Source organism: Ostrinia nubilalis, chromosome 4 (assembly GCF_963855985.1).
Source record: "Ostrinia nubilalis chromosome 4, ilOstNubi1.1, whole genome shotgun sequence".
Classification (NCBI taxonomy): Eukaryota; Metazoa; Arthropoda; class Insecta; order Lepidoptera; family Crambidae; genus Ostrinia; species Ostrinia nubilalis.
The window spans coordinates 4,869,743-4,890,644 of NC_087091.1; the positions used below are offsets into that span (position 1 = coordinate 4,869,743).

General features: G+C 34.3%; 2 protein-coding genes across 3 annotated transcripts; both read left to right on the top strand.

The window, feature by feature from the left end:
* The first annotated feature begins 167 nt into the window (after positions 1–167).
* On the top strand, positions 168–20,435 carry LOC135088529 (putative tyrosine-protein phosphatase auxilin). The gene is made up of 4 exons (XM_063983370.1): positions 168–252; positions 17,608–17,803; positions 18,581–18,742; positions 19,129–20,435. The coding sequence occupies exons 1-4, from the start codon at positions 206–208 to the stop codon at positions 19,234–19,236; spliced, it is 513 nt and encodes a 170-aa protein (XP_063839440.1). The 5' UTR covers positions 168–205; the 3' UTR covers positions 19,237–20,435.
* On the top strand, positions 2,028–5,105 carry LOC135088527 (uncharacterized). 2 transcript variants are annotated; one of them, XM_063983366.1, is made up of 5 exons: positions 2,028–3,286; positions 3,537–3,617; positions 4,095–4,178; positions 4,276–4,359; positions 4,623–5,105. In XM_063983366.1, coding segments are annotated over exons 1-5 (645 nt in total). In that variant the 5' UTR covers positions 2,028–3,284; the 3' UTR covers positions 5,017–5,105. The 2 variants fall into 2 exon arrangements, with proteins under 2 accessions (XP_063839436.1, XP_063839435.1); XM_063983365.1 differs by having other exon boundaries at positions 2,028–3,617.
* Positions 20,436–20,902: the final 467 nt, after the last annotated feature.

Sequence of the window (20,902 nt, forward strand, 5' to 3'; positions counted from 1 at the left end):
CGCCTGTACTGTAGCGACTGTAACTAGAGCGCAGGGCTGCTGTAGTGTGATCTAGTGTGGGCGCGGCTCCGTGTCCATGGGCGCCTCGCCCGCCCATACTCCCGCGCACCAGCCCGACTACAGGTCAGTCGCCTGTACTGTAGCGACTGTAACTAGAGCGCAGGGCTGCTGTAGTGTGATCTAGTGTGGGCGCGGCTCCGTGTCCATGGGCGCCTCGCCCGCCCATACTCCCGCGCACCAGCCCGACTACAGGTCAGTCGCCTGTACTGTAGCGACTGTAACTAAAGCGCAGGGCTGCTGTAACTGTGTCCATAGGCGCACGATACAATTAGTGGGCGTGGCCTATACTGTGATAACTACATAAGTAGTAAGTTTTTGAGAGTTCTCGCTCATTCCAGCGAGAAACTCTCAAAAACATTTATACAATGATCACTCAAAATAATTTCATTTTCGTTCGTTCATTTGACAACACGATAAGCGTGTATTCTTATTAAATGAGTGCGGTCATGTTCTAGAAGCGCGCACCGAGAAATATTAAGCTAGGTTGCAGGTTCGAATCCCGTAAGGAGCAAATGTTTCTGTTATAAACACGATCACCTATAACTGAGACGTGATCGTAGTTGCTATAGTACAAGTTCCACTTAGTTGGTGATTAGGTAATTGGTGTGGTGAGATAATTGGACCAATTTATTTTTTAAGTTCAATAATAAAATAACTACCTACTCATAAAACCCAAACGTAAAAATTGGATCATGATGACGATGTCACTGCGCAACCTTGGTGTGCACGCGCGCCGGAACTTGCAATTTGATATCTTAGCGTAGTTCTTACCTACCGCGCCTGTATTTGAACGAAATTAATTATCGGTGAATGAAATTTGATACTACACATTGTGCTCCTATATTTAAACGCCTAGGCTTATTTTAAAGCAAATACACAGAAGCAAAACTATGTGCATCCTATACATGATCAGGACTTCTGGACTTTTAGTTTATATCAAACGGGTCGAAGTTAATTTCGTTTATCAAAAAATTAAAATCAAAGAAGTAAACATAAAACTCGCAATGGTTTTAATAAAAAAAGTAGGTATGTCCTAATATTTATAATTTTTTATTGAATGTCAGATAAGTCTCCAAAAATGAAACTTTTGCTATAAAAGTAATGGAAGGTTCCTAAACTTTTTTTCTATTCTATATTCAATTTGTTTATTTGCAACTAAATATCAGATACTAATTTGAGTTGAATTCATCATTGACCTCACAGAAGAAGTTGTTTTGATTTGAAATATCAACGTACTTACTTCTTTATTATCCATAAAATCCTAGATTGTAACAGATCAGGGAGCAATAACATCTTAAAATTATTATTTACAAGATTTACATGATTATAAGCAATCTCTTCTGCTAAACTGTTACGTAGTGGATGCCTATTAAATTGGAAAATTAAATACTATACTAATAATACTACTAATAATACATACAATACTATAAATATTAATAATACTAAGTCTGTTCGAATCGAACCCCAGACTCATAGAAACCAAGTCACTATGCCATCCGTTATTCGTATTTATTATTACATTATCATCGTTGTGGTGTCAAAATTTCCTGTTTCATTTTTACTAAGAAATTTTTTATTTAAAATTTTAAACACAATTCGAGTTTAAATTACTCAGAAAAAATAGTGCATACCTTTAAAAAACATAATAAAGTTACTTACTCATAAAATACTTTTCATTTTAAAAATCATTAAATAAGTAAATAAATAGCAATCCACAAATAATACGTATAATTATATTATAAAATTAATATAGGTAATTTAATTTACTAATTTAAGCCATAAAATATTATTGTCTTCTAAGTAAATGGTAATAAATAATTTATTATAAGTAGATAGTATATTACTATTTACATCTTTTAAACAGCTTCAAATTATTAAAAAGATATTTATGTACTAAACATAAATTATAACCAAATATTTGTAAAAGTGCTGTAAACAAGTTTTAATATTTATTATCCATAATTAAATCAAAATAACTGTTAATTTTATTATATCGCTCATAACTGAAATCTCGAATATTTTCTGAATAACTTAGAAATAATATTAAGCTAAATGTTAACATATAACTGAGTAGATTAAATATCAAATTAAAAATACATAAGTACCTATCGCATCTGATTTATGTAGTTTGTTATGTTAAATTGTTTAATTAAGTATTTAAATGTTATTCTGAACTTTGTTACGTCTTGTTTGAATAGTGTAATTGGTACTACCGTTCTATGAATAAATAAATATCTTAAACCAACTATCTCCAAAATTTTCAAAATTAATGTAATTTAATTTTCTAAAACATACAGTGGAATATTTTTCATTCGGATATTGCATCATGGTCACGTCGTCAACGTGGCCGCAGGTCCGAAGTGCGTTTCTGTAAAAATGCTTGCGCGCACTGCAACAGGGCTGCCACGAGTTCCGCACGGTTCGCGACTGTGTAATTATGGATGCATCACCTATATTAGAATCATTTAGTCTAGTTTCACTGTAACAATATTATTAACAATGATCGTTATTATTAGCCATTTTATAATTATATTTGATTAAAATATTTTTATTGTATAAGTATCTCAAATCAAACATAATATTCATATGATTTCCACTTCAATTCCGATAATGATATTTAAAATATTAGTAAGTATCTCTGAGTATTTTTTATATACATTAATCTTGTGATATTTTTCTAAATAACTTTTGATGCACGTTGCAATCATTTTCAAATACATAATAATGTATATGTTGTCTTATTATGTTTTAAATCATAATTATAGCGACGATTAATAAAAAATAGTACTTTGTTATATACATAAGTGCCACTTGTGGTCTAAACTGAAAAAATATTTTTGATTCTGATTTTTGATACCCTCAAGTGCTACGCGGCGGCTTTTCAAACGAAATATTTATATTATGTGTGTTTTAAATATCATATGAATGAATCATATGAATAATCATGGTGTTTCTTAACAAAACATTTTTGTCAACCCTAACACATTTTGCGGATCTCTGCAATAATTTTCAAATAAATTGGAATCGATTCGACCCGAACTTCATTCTGTGCTTCATCTACTGCTTCGTGCATCAGAAGAACCGTCAACCAACAAGGAACCGCTCCCCAGTGCTCGAGACCTAGTGCTCCAGACCTAGTGCTCCAGACCTAGTGCTCCAAACCCAGTGCTCCAGGCCCAGCGCTCCAAGTATTCCGAGTGAGTTTCTATCATCTAACAAACACAATGTGAGTACTCATGACTATCTTCTAGTCTTCACTAAACTTCTAGAACTTAGAATTTTTCTGAGACCTCTCGTCATCAGCGACGACCACTTTAAATAAATATGGAACTGTACTTATTAATTTGATTCGATGTTTGTAAAGTTAAAGTTTTCTAGTTACTAATGAATTTACTAAGGATTACCTGCGGATTCAACCGCGAAATAATTCAGTTCGTCTTACACATTACTTATATTTATAAACTAATTATTTTCAGGTCTGACTCCGAGTACGAATCTGCAATTGTCGAGAGTCGCATCTCAAAGTCAGAGAGGAGGAACCCAGCTCTTATTATAAGGTACCTATTTACATTAGTTAATTAGTTATTGCACACTAACGATAGTCGACGACTTTGCTCGCGCGGCAGTACTCAAGTAGTGAGTGACACGTTATCGTGCACAGCTTGCTGTAGTTAAAAAGTCTCAGACTAAGGTCGTTTCCTGACTTGTCGGTGCGGTAGCGGCGCGGCATCGGTATGCTCTGTATACGCGATACCGAAAGCTTACCGAGCGCCTATATTTCAATGGAGCGTTCCTGATTGAGTCTGTGCCGCGCCGCTGTCGCACATGCCGCGCCAATTAGGAAGCGTACATTCAAATATAAGCGTTCGGTAAGCTTTCGGTACCGATGCGGTATACCGAAACGAAATCGTACCGATACCGCACCGCCAAGTCAGGAAGCGGTCTAACTGTTAAGTGTGACTGGAGTACCAGTAATAAGTAATTTAACAGTTTTACGGGTAATCATTATTTAATAATCACAATTTGTTTTACAGATCTGACTCCGAAGCTGAAAACGGGACTAGACGAGATCAGGCAAAAACATCTAAGAAGAAGTCCAACAATCGAGCCCCGTCAAAGTAAGTAGACCTGAAATAATGGAATCCGAAGGCTGGCGATTTTGTAACAGTCGTTTCGTTATCATTAGACTAACGTGATTCGTGTTTAACTTTACAGGTCTGATTCAGAAGACGATCAGCCTTCCAAGCGTAGCAAGGCTAAGACAACCAAGAGGAAGTCGACAACATCACGATCTTCAAAGTAAGTTTCACAACAACACCTTGCAATCATCATCATCATTATCTCAACCACAGGACGTCCACTGCTGAACATAGGCCTCCCCAATGCTTTCCATGTTGTCCGGTTGGTAACGACCTGCGTCCAGCGCCTTCTTGCTACCTTTATGATGTCGTCAGTCCACATTGTGGGTCACCTTTCACACTACTATCTCATAAACGGAGATGATTCTCATCATCTCATCAATGAAATTCGCCAATACCTAAGGAATATTATATTATTTTCAGAACCGCTACGCCAAAGAGACGGAACACCAAAAAAGAAGAGGATCTGTTCGGGCTGGTCTCTGAAGACGAGGAAGACGCAGCTCACGCAAACGCGTCTCGCCGAGCGCCGTCGAGCCAGCTGCCGAGCTCCATCAGCAGCAAGGTCGCGGACGGGTCGGTGCTGCGGCGCGCGCAGCTGAGCGGCCGCTACTACGCCGAGCTGCGCCTCTACTCCACGCGGGACGCGCTCGACACCCGCCCCGAGACCCGCTACACCAAGGCGCTCGTCACTTTGAAGCTCCAGCTCGACCCGGACCAGCCCGAGTGGGACTTGCTTCAAAAGTTCCTCAGGAGAGCCAAGACGACGTACTTTGCGGATAGCGTGCCGGTGTTTTATAATAATAAGATTAACTGAATTGTAAATAAAAATATACATATTAATTAAGTCTAATTTACTTACTTATAATTTACGTAGGTACTTAATAATAAATGAATTAAAACCTAGTGTTATAGTACTTAATTAACCTCGGTACCTAGCCCAAACCACGTTTCGACGAACTCACATATTTCAGCAAGTTACATAATACATTAGTAAATAGGTACATTACATAAAATCAATAAAAGTAAAGTTTTATTAGCTACAAAATAATTCCAATCTTTAGAAGACAGGTTCCGAGGTTAATTAAAGTTCATTACTGGTTAAGTTAGGTTAGTTAAAGTTAATTACTGGTTAAGTTAGGTTAACTAAGAAGATGCCCTTCTGCTCTGGGTGTGCCGTTCAAGTTGATAGAAGGAAATGGGTTGGCCACTTGCGGAGCACCGCGCACAAGAACAAGTGCGCGGCGGTCGCTCAGGACGGAGTCGTTGAAGTCGCGTCTGCGTTCCGCGGTCGCATAGCCTCCTACAGGTTACCGGTGACGACCGAAACAGAACATTCTTTTCCAGACTTATTTTTAAAAAGCGTAGAATTCAAACTCTACAAACTTTTACAGAGTTCTCTTAAAAAACATGTAAGCATCAAAGTAAATTTAGAATATTTTGGTAATTTCCTTTTGTTCAAAAATAACGAACAACAAATAAAATCGTTCGCAACTAAAAATATTATTGTTCATCGTAACTTTGAATTTAAGCGCTTATTTACATCAGTATTAAATATCATAAAAAAGAAGGTTGAAGAGTTTCAGGAACGTGATAGTGGATGGACTTTTCTGAGTAATGTTTATTTAGAAGTAAATATTAACAAATATGATCCATTATGTGGATCTGGGTCGACTTATGTTGATTTGCCACCAGTGATAAAGAAGAAAAAAGCGTGTGTCAATATTAAAAATGACGATAAATTCTGTTTTTTGTGGAGCATAGTCGCTGCGATTTATCCTGCTCAAAAGAACTGTGACCGAACTTCGTCATATCCACATTTTAAACGGGTGCTCAACATCGAAGGTATGTCTTTTCCTGTAACTTTTGACGATATAGCGCTTTTTGAAAAAAATAATCCAACTTTAAGTGTTAATGTTTATTCTTTAAATAACAATAAATGCGTTGTGGGTCCTATTTACAGATCTGAATTTAAATCAGACTCTAGAAAAAGAATTAACTTGCTTCTCTTTGAGGACAATGTACACTCGCATTTCGTTTTAATAAAAAATTTGCCCCGTTTGGTTCGGAGTCAAATCACAAAGCGTAACGGTAAGTTACATTTTTGTGAAGACTGTTTATTATTTTTTACTTCTCAGAATAGCATCGATAAACATATCTGTAGTGGTGTTACAACAGTACTTCCCGAAAAAGGTAGTTATCTTCAGTTCAAAAATTTTGAAAGGAAACAAGATGTTCCTTTCGTTATTTACGCAGACTTTGAAACCATCCTTGAACGATATCAAGGATGTGAGCCCGATCCTCTTGCTAGTTTTACAACACCGCGTCAACGACATATCCCAGCAGCTTTTGCGTATCAAATAATTTGTTCCTTTGATAATACTTTCAACAAATTTGTTCAATATCGCGGTCCAGATTGTAGTGAAAAGTTCTTAAAAAATCTTTATGAAGACATTACAAATATTTATAATATTTTGAACGTTGAAATTAGAATGATTTTTACCGAAAACGATAAGGTAAAGCATTCACAAGCCGACGTGTGTCACATTTGCGACAACCTACTGATCGGAGACAAGGTGCGAGATCATTGTCACCTTACAGGTAGATATCGTGGCGCAGCACATCAATACTGTAATTTGCGATACAATGTCCCTAAGTTCGTACCGGTATTTTTTCATAACCTGTCCGGTTACGATTGCCATTTGTTTATTAAAGAATTAGCTGACAGCTTAGGCCCTATTAAAGTAATACCTAAGAACAAAGAAAATTATATATCTTTTACTAAATTCCTTACCTTACCAAATGGAAAATTTGGACAAATCCGATTTGTAGATTCTTTTAAATTTTTAGGAACTAGTTTAGAAAAATTAGTAAGTGGTTTACGTAAATCTGATTTATTTCATTTGAAAAATCATTTTCCTAATGACAACAAATTCAGTTTATTGACACGAAAGGGAGTTTATCCCTATGATCACATATCAGATTGGGAATCATATTCAGAAGAAACACTTCCCAATAAAAAACAATTTTATAATTCCCTTACCAATGAGGATATAAGTGACTCAGACTATGCTCATGCCAAAACTGTCTGGTCCGTTTTTAATATTAAAAATATTGGAGAATACACCGATCTTTATCTTCAAACAGACGTACTTCTTTTATCGGATGTATTTGAAAATTTTCGACTTGTCTGTAAGCTTAACTATCAGTTAGACCCTGCTTTCTATTTAACAGCTCCAAGTTTGTCTTTTGATGCGATGTTAATGAAGACTGGTATACAGTTAGAATTGTTACATGATTTAGAAATAATCCGTCTTTTACAAAAAGGTATACGAGGAGGTATCTGCATGTGTTCTACCAGACATAGCGAAGCAAACAATAAGTACATGTCGAATTATGACGAGTACAAGCCTGACTCTTATTTAGTGTACATTGACTGTAATAACCTCTATGGCTATAGTATGTGTCAGCCTCTGCCTGTATCGGATTTCAGATTTTTAAATAAAAATGAAATAGACCAGTTAAATATTTTAACGGTACCTGACGATGCGGACACCGGTTACATTCTTGAAGTAGATTTGTTGTACCCAGAAAACTTACATTGTGACCATAACGATTATCCTTTCTGTGCCGAAAAGTTTGTACCGCCAGGTGGACATACATCAAAATTAATACCTAATCTTTATCCGAAATTTGAATACGTAATTCATTACGTTCATTTAAAAACATGTATCAGTCATGGGCTTATCTTAAATAAAATTCATCGCGTTTTATCGTTCAAACAAAATGCCTTTTTAGCTAAATACATTAATCTTAATACAGAATTGAGAAAAAAAGCTACAACTCCTTTTCAACAAGATCTTTTCAAACTGTTAAATAACTCTGTTTTTGGAAAAACGTTAGAGGATAATGAACGTCGTGTTGATGTTAAATTAGTTAATCAATGGCGTGATGAGTCAAATAAAACTAAAAAGCAACTAAGCGCTGATAAGTTAATCGCACGACCAAACTTTCACAGTGCTACAGTATTTTCTAAAAATTTAGTTGCCGTTCAGATGAAACCTGAAAGAATAATTTTGGATAAACCTATTTACATAGGATTTTCAGTATTAGAACTGTCCAAAAGTCACATGTACAATTTCCATTATTCAGTCATAAAACCGCACTATCAAGACAGGGTACAGTTATGCTATACCGATACCGACAGTTTCATTTATAAAATTGAAACTAAGGACTTTTATCTAGATCTAAATACCCACTTTCTTAGTTACTTTGATACTAGTAATTATGATTCAGAAAATCTTTTTAATTTGCCAATAGTGAACAAAAAAATTCCGGGATTGTTTAAAGATGAAATGGGCGGTGAAATCATAACAGAATTTGTAGGTCTTAGGTCAAAGTTATACTGTGTTAAAACGGAATCAAAACTTATTAAAAAAGCTAAGGGTGTTAAAAAAAGTGTAATTAAAGACTTGACTTCAACTGACTATAAAAAGGTTCTGCTTCATGACCAAATAATACGTAAAAAGAACATATTGTTCAGGTGCATCAAACATGAAATTTTCACTCAAGCAGTGAACAAAATTGCTCTATCAAATGAGGACGATAAACGATTTGTACTTCCTAACAAAATCTCCACTAAAGCATGGGGGCATCAAGATTTAATGTTTTAAGTTTAATGTGTTAAGTAAATTAAGTTTTATAATATAAGTATGCAATAGGTGTATAGATAAATAAATATGATTTTAATTGTAAAATTACTAACACCATTAGTTTTTAATTTACTAACACAAGATTTATTCATAACTGTACATAATAATTGCTAAATAAAGTCATAAGTAAAGAGATTAATTTGTTTTATTTACTAAATCTATATTAATAAAATATTTAAGTGTTGCCTTAACCATATTACCATCGTTGATAAAGTGCAAACTGTTAGTTTCGTAATGTAGGATACAAATTTCCTTAGTAAGTAAATTTCGCAATAGGGTAGAAGTAATGGTTTCGGTCATCTTGGTACCGTTTTTGTCCATTATTATTTGATAATTTATCTTGAAATACCAATTTAGTCTTAACTATTAATAAATATTGTTTTATTAAAACAATATTTTTTAAACTTACTTCAATTTTATGTTGCCAAAAGAGTACAGTGACCACAAACGGTGCTTTTACCCTAATTACTTAGTCATCAAATTTTAGTTCACGTTGTATTTCCACGTGTCACTAAGTAGGTCACTGACGTCAAAGTGCAAACTTGAAATTAATATAAATACAATAACTAAAATTTAATTTCTAACATTCACGTTGCATCGATCACTATTTGTGGCTACTTGTTGGTAAGTTAATTAATTATTATTTTTTCTATTTAAATCTGTTGTTATTTTTGTATGTCGTGTTATTTTTAAGTCTCATGTCTATACAAAGCTGATTTATTTTTTTTACTTCTATAAATACAGTCCACATCAAGTCCCTGATAACAATTTAATGCAGTTATAAAAATGTACTAATAAGTGTTTATTTTGTTTACAGATCAATATGTCTGACTCTTCGGAAATAATCTTCTCGCAATATGCACAAGACCCTCTGGAGAACTTTACGCAGCACTGCGAAGAACTGTTCGGTGTGCAGCCTGTTGAACCGAAGACAGAAAGAAAAGGGAGGTCTAAGAGAGATGCGAACAGTAAGAAGAAGGCGAACATCTCATCTAGATCATTTGTCATACGCAAAGATCGGAAGGGTTCAAAGCTGATCCAAATAAAGATTATAGACCTAACCAGTGACGCTGTATCGTTATCACAGACGCAACAGACTGATGTGGAAAGTGCGGACAATAACGTGGTACTCAGTGCTCAGTATGTGGTGCAAGAACCAAACACGGATGAAGTGTTAGATCTTACAGAAACGTTAGTTAGGAAAATATCTAAAGAACTCTGTGGTGATAGTTACTAGTGTAATAGATTGTAAGTTATTAGTTGTAAGTATTTGTATGTAGAATGTAAGTAATAATAAATAGACTAAGTTAATTGAAAATATTAATTAAATGGTAAAATAAATTTGTGTATATTAAATCTACTTGTTTCATTATGACTTTGTTTATTCCTCATACAACTTGCTTTGATACTGAAATAAAAGACAGTCAGTTTAAAATATCAGTATTTATTTTAATAAAAACATTTAATATCGTTTTCTAAACACCATTTTTTTATACACAAAACATTTTTCAATGCACAATATTTCTTATGATTATAACAATTGAATAAATTGTCTTTACAATAAAGGTCATAAAGTGAGTTAAAATTAGGAATCTGTTGGCAAGTAATGTCTACAATATTATCATGATCACATAACTCTTTCACCCATTTAACTTTTTCTTCGCCCTTCACAATAATATTTCTGTCCTTAAAATAGGGTTTAATAATTCTTCTAAATTCTCTGTAGTCGACATAGCCTTCACTCCATCGATACCCTCTATTCTTTTCTAGCCAACGCACATTCTTTTTTTCTTCATCGGTTAAAGATGAGAATGGGTACGGTGGCTTAATTAAAAAGAGATAAGTAGACTCTTGATTCGCTATACATAACTCTTTTACTAAAAAGTCATTTTTATGATCTTTGAACCCTTGTAAATCAACTATAATTGTGTTACAATTCATGATATTTTTTTCACAATATTACTCAAAGGCTTGTATTCAAATATACAGTCGTTTAAAATTAAACAATATGCAGCTGTCTGATCCGGTATTTCTTGATCTGTTTCGATTTCAACTCTTACGTCAATCGATCCCTTCAAAGTTTCATGCTGCCGCGAACAGTCAATAATAAATAAAGGGGCTACGTCTTTAAATTCCTTTAAACTCATCAACGGCTCTGGTCGACGTCCGTAATAAGACTGTTGAAATCTTACGTATTGTTCGTATAATAAAGTAAATCTATCTTCTGAAAAACTTACATTCAAGCCTTCGTAAGGGTAATATGATGAATTTAAAAATACTCTTACATCTCGTACATGACAATGATCGAACTCTGCCATTGAAGATTCAGCCTTGTGTTTGCGATTGGTTTGCAAGGCAATTATAACATATCGGGGTTTCTCTATTTGTGACGATGTTTTAATGGACCAAGTATGTTTACGGGTTTTTGGTAACAAGGGATATTCATATAAGTCCCAATTCCGAAACGCAAGTGTTATAGCTCGATCTTTGTCTAAATGTTTTAATAAGTTAATTCTTTCCCGATCTGATACCTTAACGTGTGGAACGCGCCAAACAATTTTACTTATTATAATATCATCCACAACTTCACCTGAATTTAATTTTAAAGCATTGAGGTTTGTATTGCATCTCAACAAAACTAACTCATGTTTACAGTTAATTATAATTTTTTCATAGTCTTCTGCAAATCCCAATATTTTATTCAATGGTATAGAGACAGAGAATGCGCCATCGCCGACTTTGTTCGAACCTGTAGTCGACCAGCCCCAAGCTCTGGCGCTTTTGGATTCGTTTTCATTTAAAGAAAGATAGGACTTTATAGTTGTAGTAATACCTGCATTTTTAATTTTATCTTTTTCCACTCCGTTAAGTTCGTATCGGATGTCTTGAAATAGAAATAATACTGGGTTATTAATGAAATGCACATTTGATACTTTTTCTTTTTTGTTATTCAAAACATTCACTTTACCCTCAATGTATAAAGTGCTGAGTGAAGGCAGCACGTATAAATCTTGTTGATTTATAGGTATACGTATTTCATCATTCTTGTTAAAACTTGTCACATATGGTTTGTATGAGTGATATTCAAAACTTTCAATACTATTGTTGAACGAGGCCTGTTGAGCTATATTTAAAATATTCATTTTAGTAAGCCCACTAATCGAAGAAATTCTTTATTATTTTTTGTTAACTTCTTTTTAAGCTGGAGCGGTGCGCCTTTCTGTAGAGCTCTTTTTGAAGTGACTTGAATACATGGTGCAGAAGGGTTTTTATTGAAATCAATCATTTTTTCCTGAAATGAAGGTACAGTTGAACTTCTTCACCGCGTAAATTTATCTGTTTATTTTCAGCGTCCAACAATCTTATATTGATAGCACTAATTGAACTTTGATTAACTGGGAAATATATTAGGTTCTTGGGTATTTCTATAATTCTGTATCCAGGTGGTACATTTGGTACAAATTCGTAGATAATATGACTTGCTTTTCCGTTGACAAATGAACCACTAACTACATCACATTCGATTCGCACGATGGTTGTTGATAAAATGCTGACCGGATACTGAGATTCAGTACTTATATTTGCAAAGATAGTTTCCGAACCAAAGCCCAAAATTTTACCAAGTGATTCACTTTTGTTGAAGTGAACATCTTTAGAACATAAAATATTTGTCTTCAATGTATTGTTATTACAAGTCAATCTTAGTACAGTGTTTTTAATATTACTTTTCAAATAATCACAAATATCCTGGAGTTCATAAGACCCTTCAGGAATTTCAATGACTTCATTTTCGCCATAGTAGAATTTATTGTTTCTTTCATCAATATTAGGAATAGAGTTAAATGTTGAAAAATATAAAAGACCACATTCATAGTCTCCACGTAATTCCAATGTTGGTGAATAGTTAGTAGTTAAAGAGGCTCCGCTACCAGTTATAGACACAGTGAAAGACATTGTTATACTGACAATTTTATTTATTTCTTACATCATATAAATGCTTTTTCCAATACCCTCTTAAAAATTTTAAACAAAGATGGCCACAGTTTGTAGTACCAAATGTTTGATAAGGAACATAGTTATAGTTTATACTAAAGTTGTGTAAATATTGAATCAATTCTAATGGAGGCTTCAAATTTCCAAAACTGTCAAAATATTCAGCATAATTGTTTTGCTTTACATATGCTACCCAGTGAGTTCCAGGATTTCTGGAGCTATCCAAATTTAATATCCCGCATTCAATTTTTTGGGGTTTTGAAGGTAATTTATCCCTCATGAAAACTCCTCGGAAATATGGAATGTCAATAGCGTGTTCTAATATATCCAGATTAGTGAGAGCACGCCTGGGTAGCCGCTTTATTAGTTTTTTGAGGTGTTCAAATACAAGCCTGCTCCGTTTTTAAGAGGTTTAAGGTACAATCCTTTTCCAAGGGCTACGGCCTCCATCATTCTGTTATGTCGTTCAGATTCCTGAAGACTTTTCTGTGCAGCCTTAGAATCATTAACAGCCTTTGCAATTCCTGCCGCTCCGCCAGCCAGTGAACCCAAAGCTGACAATCCCGCAAAAATGGGTATTAGCGGTAATAGTCCTCCAGTCTTTGGGATAGGAATACAGCGTGGTAAACGTATTCCTCTTTTATTCGTAAATAGTTTTTTTGCAGCAGCATAGGCATGTTTTATAATGGAGTGTTTATTTTTAGATTTTAACTTTTTCAAATGAGAGTGTATTTTCTTTACACCTGACATAAATAATTTTACACTACCACCAGCTCTAAGTTTAGCTTTCATTGCATTTTTTACTATCCATGATGCAATTTTTTCTCCTTTTCCTGAATCTTTTGATTTTAATCTCTTCTTGGCCATTTTTAGAAGTTCTAAGTCAGCTTGATGTCTTATATTTGAATCACTATTATTATAAGCGATATCGTGATACATACATGCGTTATCCAATTTATTTATACCACGTTCACCCTTCTGTAATCTTTTTTGAAGTTTTGTGCCAGGACCACAAAATTGATATCCAGGTAAATGTAACTCAAACGGTAAATTGTCAATTAACTTATTGATAATACCACTGCCTTTCTTCATCGATGATTTGAAGTGAATGGAAGGAATAATATTGCGTTATAATTTATATATTATTGCACCAATTTACTTCTATCAATCCAACTGTTCTCTTTATTATTTAAGCCTAACCATTTGACAAATAGTTTGTTTCCTTTTCTTTTAATCACTTTTTCAATGAGATAAAGATCTGGAAATTTAGTTTTTTGTAATTCGTATCCATAAAAAGACCCCAAAATTTTTTGTTTGTATTTGTCTTCTATTTGATAAGTTTCTGGATTAGTTTGGTTAACCTTAACCACGCGAAATATTTCTGTGGACCAATTGGGAGTATAACCTTTGTAAAATTCTCCTTTATATTTACTGATACGAACGTAATCGCCAACTTGAAAATGAAATTTCGGTCTTAACTTCTGTTGTTGTGTTTTAATAATGTTTGATCTAACTACCCACTCGTTAGATTTTGTGACATCAACAGGCTTAAATTTTGTTATTCTATGTACAGCATTATTGTAGCATTGTACTACAGAATCCAAATTATTCCCAATCCATTGATATTTTCCATGTAGACTAAAAAGTTTGTAAAGATGAGACTTAATTGTTCTGATTACACGTTCTACTATAGATGCCTTTTTTACAGAATACGTAGAGTAATGATTTATTTTATACTTTTCTATTAACTGTTTAAAGACATCATTGTAAAATTCTGTTCCTAAATCTGTTTGCAAATTTCTTGGTCTTCTTGTTGACTTCAAAAATATGTTTCGCATCGCATTCGTAACGCAGTTTTTCGATTTTGATTTTAGCGGACTAGTCCATACAAATTTTGATAAAACATCAATTACAACTAGAATGTATTTATGACCTTTATTGAATTGTGAATATTTTTGCAAATCGACAAGGTCGGCTTGCCATAAGTCATCTATTCCTTTTATAATTGTACAACGACGAGTAAAATTCCTTCTCGCTGCTTTATGAAGTTCTATAACTATATCTTGTTTACTCATTTTTACTTAAAGTTCCTTGGATCATTCGATCGATTTCATTTTTAGTGTAATATAGTTTACTCAAACTGTCGGATGTCACTTTTTCTAAATTTTTCAAATACTTTGTAACGTCACTGTGAATTTTTTTCATTTCATTTCTTAATTCTTGAAGAGATTTTTCCATATATGCTTTATTTACAGCTTCATCATCTTGTTCAGGAGCTTGTAAACCTTTTAATCTAGATGATTTCAAATCGAAGTCACCTGTCTCTGTTTTTATTAACGTATCAGCATAAGTATCAATGAATTCAGTTAGTCGTAAACGCTTGTGTATATGATGTCCAAATTTATCAATATTCATTACTGGCTTGCTGTCTTCTGTAGTGTTGCATAGATACTGCCTAGTTTTCCGTATGCATTCTTTTTATATTCTATGTCTACAATACCAGCTTCATAGAGTTCCTTTATTATTGCATAGATTTCATTTTCCAACCCATTGTTACCAGCTTCTGCTGATGCAAATAGTAATTTTAAGCGTTCTACTAGCTCATTGGGGTCATCCCAATAAATAACATCAGTATCAGTCTTAACTTCCTTCAAAAGTTCCATGCCTTCTCCTCGGGGAATACTTTCTATGCTGGATGATGTTTTCCTCGAGAATTTGAATAATGGTTTGATTATATTCATGTACTTAAATCCTTTGTTACTATTTATAGGTTTTGATGGATCCCAATTACGTCTGTGTGCATTAGTGTCGTTGAGTATTAATTTATAGTAATGTAAATCGTCTTCTGTAATTAGATGTAAATCGGGTACTTTTTTCGTCAATAATTCTCTCAAACCACGTGTTTTTTCGTAGATCCTATTTCCAATTTTCCACCCGAGAGTGCGATCATCATCGAAGACGCGGGTTTTTCCAAGCATAAGTTTTCCACGTTCATTTCTGAATCCATAAGGTACGTCATTCATAGCTTCTGATGACGTGGACCAAGATATAGATTGATTACCAATACTTGGTGATGATTGTAGAGATTTAAACGAATTTTCACTGACATTATGATCTTCTGAGAGTGATGTTGTGAGAGTCTTGTTGGATGGATAAAATTCATTATCAGAGTTTCCTTCATCGTTGATAGGTTCTTCAAAGTCTTCACTAGAAGAAGTTGATGACTCGTTTTCACTAAACTTGTTTTTTTTTGGCAATAAATCTTGCTCCGTTTCTTCACTACAATGACGTTTTTCACCAGTTCTGTTTGTTAATTGAGTAAGAGGGTCAACAATAGGCTTAAAAATTGTTTCTAAAGCCATGTCATTTGAAGTTTTTTTATCTTTAATCTTATCGACTTTACTTTTCACAGCCGCTGCGTATTTGACGATTTGTTTTTTTAAATTTCGTTCCATTTCAGGGTTTATTTCCACTCAGCACGAAATCACAAATGAAACTGATTCATTATTAATTTAACATCCATATATGAACGTTAGTCAAGTACTATGAATGTATCAAATGACATTCTATAACATCCTTTATTTCGTTCACAGTCTTTATTTATAACAACGTAATTAAAAGGATTACGCCACACAGTTGAGCACATTTCGCGAAATTGATTCCATGACATGTCGGACCCCACATGTTCATCGTACACGTGTCTCAAGTTTATGTCATCTTGTTTAAATAATATTAACAGGTTAGAATTGTCTCTTACTAATTGTTTAGGCACTTTAGTATAAGTTTGATTAATATAAAAACAATCAATGTTCTTATGACGTCCCATAGCGAAATAGTCACGGATATTATTTTGATTTTCACACGCAACATCATCAAATATAATAATTGAGTCTGGTAAAGCTTCGTGTGGACTTAAAATCTCACTGTTATGATTATATTTGTTGTAAGACGTACCAGCCACCATATCCATAACTTTTTCTAAAAGTATGTATTTGGGTTGATATAAAGATTTTGAATAAACATAGAGATTACGAAATCTCGGACCATTCTCGTGCAATAATAAACTTATTACCAAATTAGTCTTTCCACAATTTGATGGGCCGCAAACAATACTGCGTATAGAGTTTGGTAATAAGTTTCCATGTCGCTTTTGCTCATTTATTGTGGTAGGACAAACACAATCTAACTTAAGCGATTGTTTTTGTTTCAGAAACTTCATATTTTGATATTTAATATGACCGTCGTGATTCGTGGATTTTATCAAACTGATTATAAAATGATCACATCATAATATTTTACGTTTGAAATTATAGCCATCCAGTTTCAAATAGAATGAACGAAAATGAAATTATTTTGAGTGATCCTTGAATAAATGTTTTTGAGAGTTTCTCGCTGGAATGAGCGAGAACTCTCAAAAACTTACTACTTACATAGCCATTGCGGCCAAATTACGTATATCGATGTCTTTAGACGCCAGTCATAAGCTGGGTTGCACCATCTTACTTTAACTTTGACAAACGTCAAAATTCTGTCAAACTCCATACAAAATACACCGGTTATCGTCAAAGTTACGGTCAAAGTTAGGTGGTGCAACTCACCCTTACAAGATTATAATAAGATAACTACCGTTTACGATATTTTTTTTTCGGATTTCACTAAGCAATATTACAACATCAAATTATAATAAGGCTTTTTCCCACCAGCCGTCAGCACTTCGAGCCAGCCAAGACCCCAGCGGACGAGAAACCCAAGAAATCAGGAGACGTGTTCGGTGATTTACTCGGCAGCCAAGGGTACGACTTCGCCAAGCGCGAGGCCGGGCCTAAGACCATGAACGCTATGAAGCGGGAGGAGGTGGCCAAGGATATGGACCCGGAGAAACTCAAGATTCGGGATTGGGTAAGTAAACAATAAATGTAATAAGACGTCTTCAAATGTCGGGTGGATGACGCGGTGGTACGTTATGATAAAAACTGTAACGTTTTATGTAGTTGTCATAGAAACTACTTTTGAACAAAACAAGTGTATTGTATTGAGGTAATTAATAAAACCAAACGAAGACCGGATACTATCGGACTACATTTTGATACTAAAATCAATAATGGAGATTTCTAGGCTGTTAGCGCCATCTTTGGCAAGAAAACAATGCATGACATCCGGCTCGAAGGACCATGTTTCGAGCTCTGACCTTTAGTTTAGAGTTTGTTGCGGCGCTTCTTCTCAGCACTTGCCAAATGTTTGTCTCGAAGCGCTGGTAGGGCAAAAAAAAGAATGAGACATGTATAGGCTCCTTAAGAGCATTTGACGATTTGCAAGAACTAATTTAATTAGTCTAAACAAATAAAGATAATTTTGATTTGATTTGATTTGATTGATTCCAAATATACTCGAAAGTCTGAGCTCGAAACACGGAGCTATTTTAAACTGTATAGTATGTTGTTGTCAACACGTTTGATCATCAGCCAATCACAGCACTCAAAAAAGTTGTCACAATCTAAGCTACGATTCTTATTTTAATTCTGTGTCTTATTTGGTCACTTATCAACGATCCCGATTTTATCATCAGTCCTCATAATTTTATACAGTCCACTCTGTAACATTTGGTCCTTCGAGCCGGATTTCAACCAGCGTCCCTTCGAAGAACTCTATGTAAACGTAATAAATGCTATATTTTAGACGGAAGGCAAGAAAGCGAACATTCGCGCTCTCCTGTGCTCGCTCCACACGGTGGTGTGGGATGACTGCCGCTGGACGCGTTGTGACATGTCGCAGCTCGTCACGCCCGATCACGTCAAGCGGAACTATAGGAAGGCCTGCCTCGCTGTGCACCCTGATAAGGTAACTAAACAATCATAAAAACTTACTCAACTTGCAAGTTTTATTTATTACCTACTCGATTTCCTTTCAATATTTAATCTATTTCCAAGGCTAGCTCTAAAAAAATTGTTTTGCCTCGTATTATAAATTCACCAACCACCAATGCCTGAAACGCACGAAATGTCTTCTTCTTTGTCTGAGCTCCATCATAACTATTACACCACAATATAGTCCTATGAGCCTTTTTAGTCAACCTAAGATAGTTAGCAAACTTGTAAGTACTTCTAACTGCATGTGAATCAACATAATTTCTTAACAAGTAAAAGATGTTTGTACTGCTATACCACGCAAAGACCGTTTTTCTAAACTCCGGATATTAGATCATTGATTTAAACACATCTTTCCAGCAAATGGGCACTCCCAACGAGAACATAGCAAAGATGATATTCATGGAGCTAAACAACGCGTGGAGCGACTTCGAAAACGACGCGAAGCAGCAGAACTTGTTCCAGTAAACCACTTTACTCCGTTTGTATGACACTTTGTCAGTTGTTATTTAGGGCCGAGCTTCAATCATTATCTTGATCAAAGTAAAAATTATAACAAGCATGTTGAATAAAACTGGAGTCATTTTGAGAAGTGATTGAACTAATCGAACATATTTCTCTCAATTTCTTAATCCATCTCGGGAAAAATAAAAAGATACGGGTAACTGTAGGAAGGAAGAAAGGAAATGATTGAATGCTCGACCCTTACACTTATTGTCTTCTAAAAATATTTGTGTAACTTTGACTTATAAACCGAGTGGTATGATAAGTAATAACAATTCCATAATATGTTTATAAATCCAAAAGTAACTTCGAACTTTCTCCTTGGTCAATGACATTCGCAAGCGTGTTAATAGTTAGTGGCTCAGCGTGATGTAATTGCTGCACTGTGAAATTGTGTGGAAAGTGGAAAGGTAAATACTTTCGGTCGTCTATAACACTATTAATTCTTCGTACTGGTAATAGTTGCATAGTAAACAACTCATAAAAATTAATTTGAATGCGCACACTGTTCATTCTCCAATATCATTCCTGTTTCTTTATTGTCCGGACTCGAGTTCCATAAAAATCTTAATTGATACTCGAAGTGACACAAATATTATGTACTGATAGAACACTTGTATAACAGGTTTCGAAATTGTTATCGCTTAAAATTGTTAATAGCAGCATCCCAGCATTGGTGTTAAACGTTTTATCGTAACTAGATATAGAATAGTTATTTTAATCTTGATAATATTTTAAGCGTAGTGAAGGCAACGATACAACACTATACTTTTGCTTATTAAGTTTTGCTCAAACTTAATTCTTGCAACCACTAAAATCAAATCATACCTTTCTTTGCTTAGAGTCAAATTTCATTAAAATAGTATCACGTATTGAATAACTATTTTATTGGGCGCTGTTACTTAAAATAAAATAATCACTATTAAAAACAGTTTGGCAGCGAAGTAATAGTACATTTTTTGAAACGTATCTGTGTAAAGTTGCTGAAAATGATGAAGGAATGCTGATCCTAATTGTCTGTTAGATTTCAATGTGTACTATTATAATTTTAATTTATGTTTAAGCAATTCAAACAGACGCTTTTTATATAATAATCACGTAAGATGTTATAAATATATAAATCGGATTTTATGGGTATAAAATTTTGATTCTGGTACACTTCATAGTTAAATAAATAGATAAATGATGCAAATTTTAGTGGCGAGAGTATTAGAAAATAGAAGCAATGTATTATATTTCTGATATATTCCATAGTATATTTATAAAGTAGTTGATCTACATACTCAATTCTATTGATGTGTTTTATTTTATTAAAATTCATGTGTATTTCTTAAGATAAATACTTAATATTATTTCGTTGATGGCATATTAACTTCAGTTCTTGGATCTTTTGCTATTGGAAATGATTTGTAAAATATTGAGTCTTGTCAAAAATGCATAAAATCTTCATTTACTTGAAACACCGAATAAGGCGATTGTCACACTGCGCCGCGCTCCGCCGCGAAACGCGTGATTACATATAAAAAATCCCGCGCGCAGACGCGTTGTCAGTGTGAAGTGCCGCGCGTGTTTTCTATACAAACTGAGGTACTTGCATACAATGATTAAATCTGTCGTCCCGCGTTCCGCG

Coding starts and splice junctions, on each gene's coding strand:
- LOC135088529 (XM_063983370.1), top strand. CDS start 206: ATGGGCGCCTCGCCCGCCCATACTCCCGCGCACCAGCCCGACTACAG. Junction 253..17,607: donor GCGCACCAGCCCGACTACAG/GTCAGTCGCCTG, acceptor TTTTCCCACCAG/CCGTCAGCACTTCGAGCCAG. Junction 18,743..19,128: donor TCGCTGTGCACCCTGATAAG/GTAACTAAACAA, acceptor ACATCTTTCCAG/CAAATGGGCACTCCCAACGA.
- LOC135088527 (XM_063983365.1), top strand. CDS start 3,445: ATGAATTTACTAAGGATTACCTGCGGATTCAACCGCGAAATAATTCAG. Junction 3,618..4,094: donor AACCCAGCTCTTATTATAAG/GTACCTATTTAC, acceptor TTTGTTTTACAG/ATCTGACTCCGAAGCTGAAA. Junction 4,360..4,622: donor ACAACATCACGATCTTCAAA/GTAAGTTTCACA, acceptor TATTATTTTCAG/AACCGCTACGCCAAAGAGAC.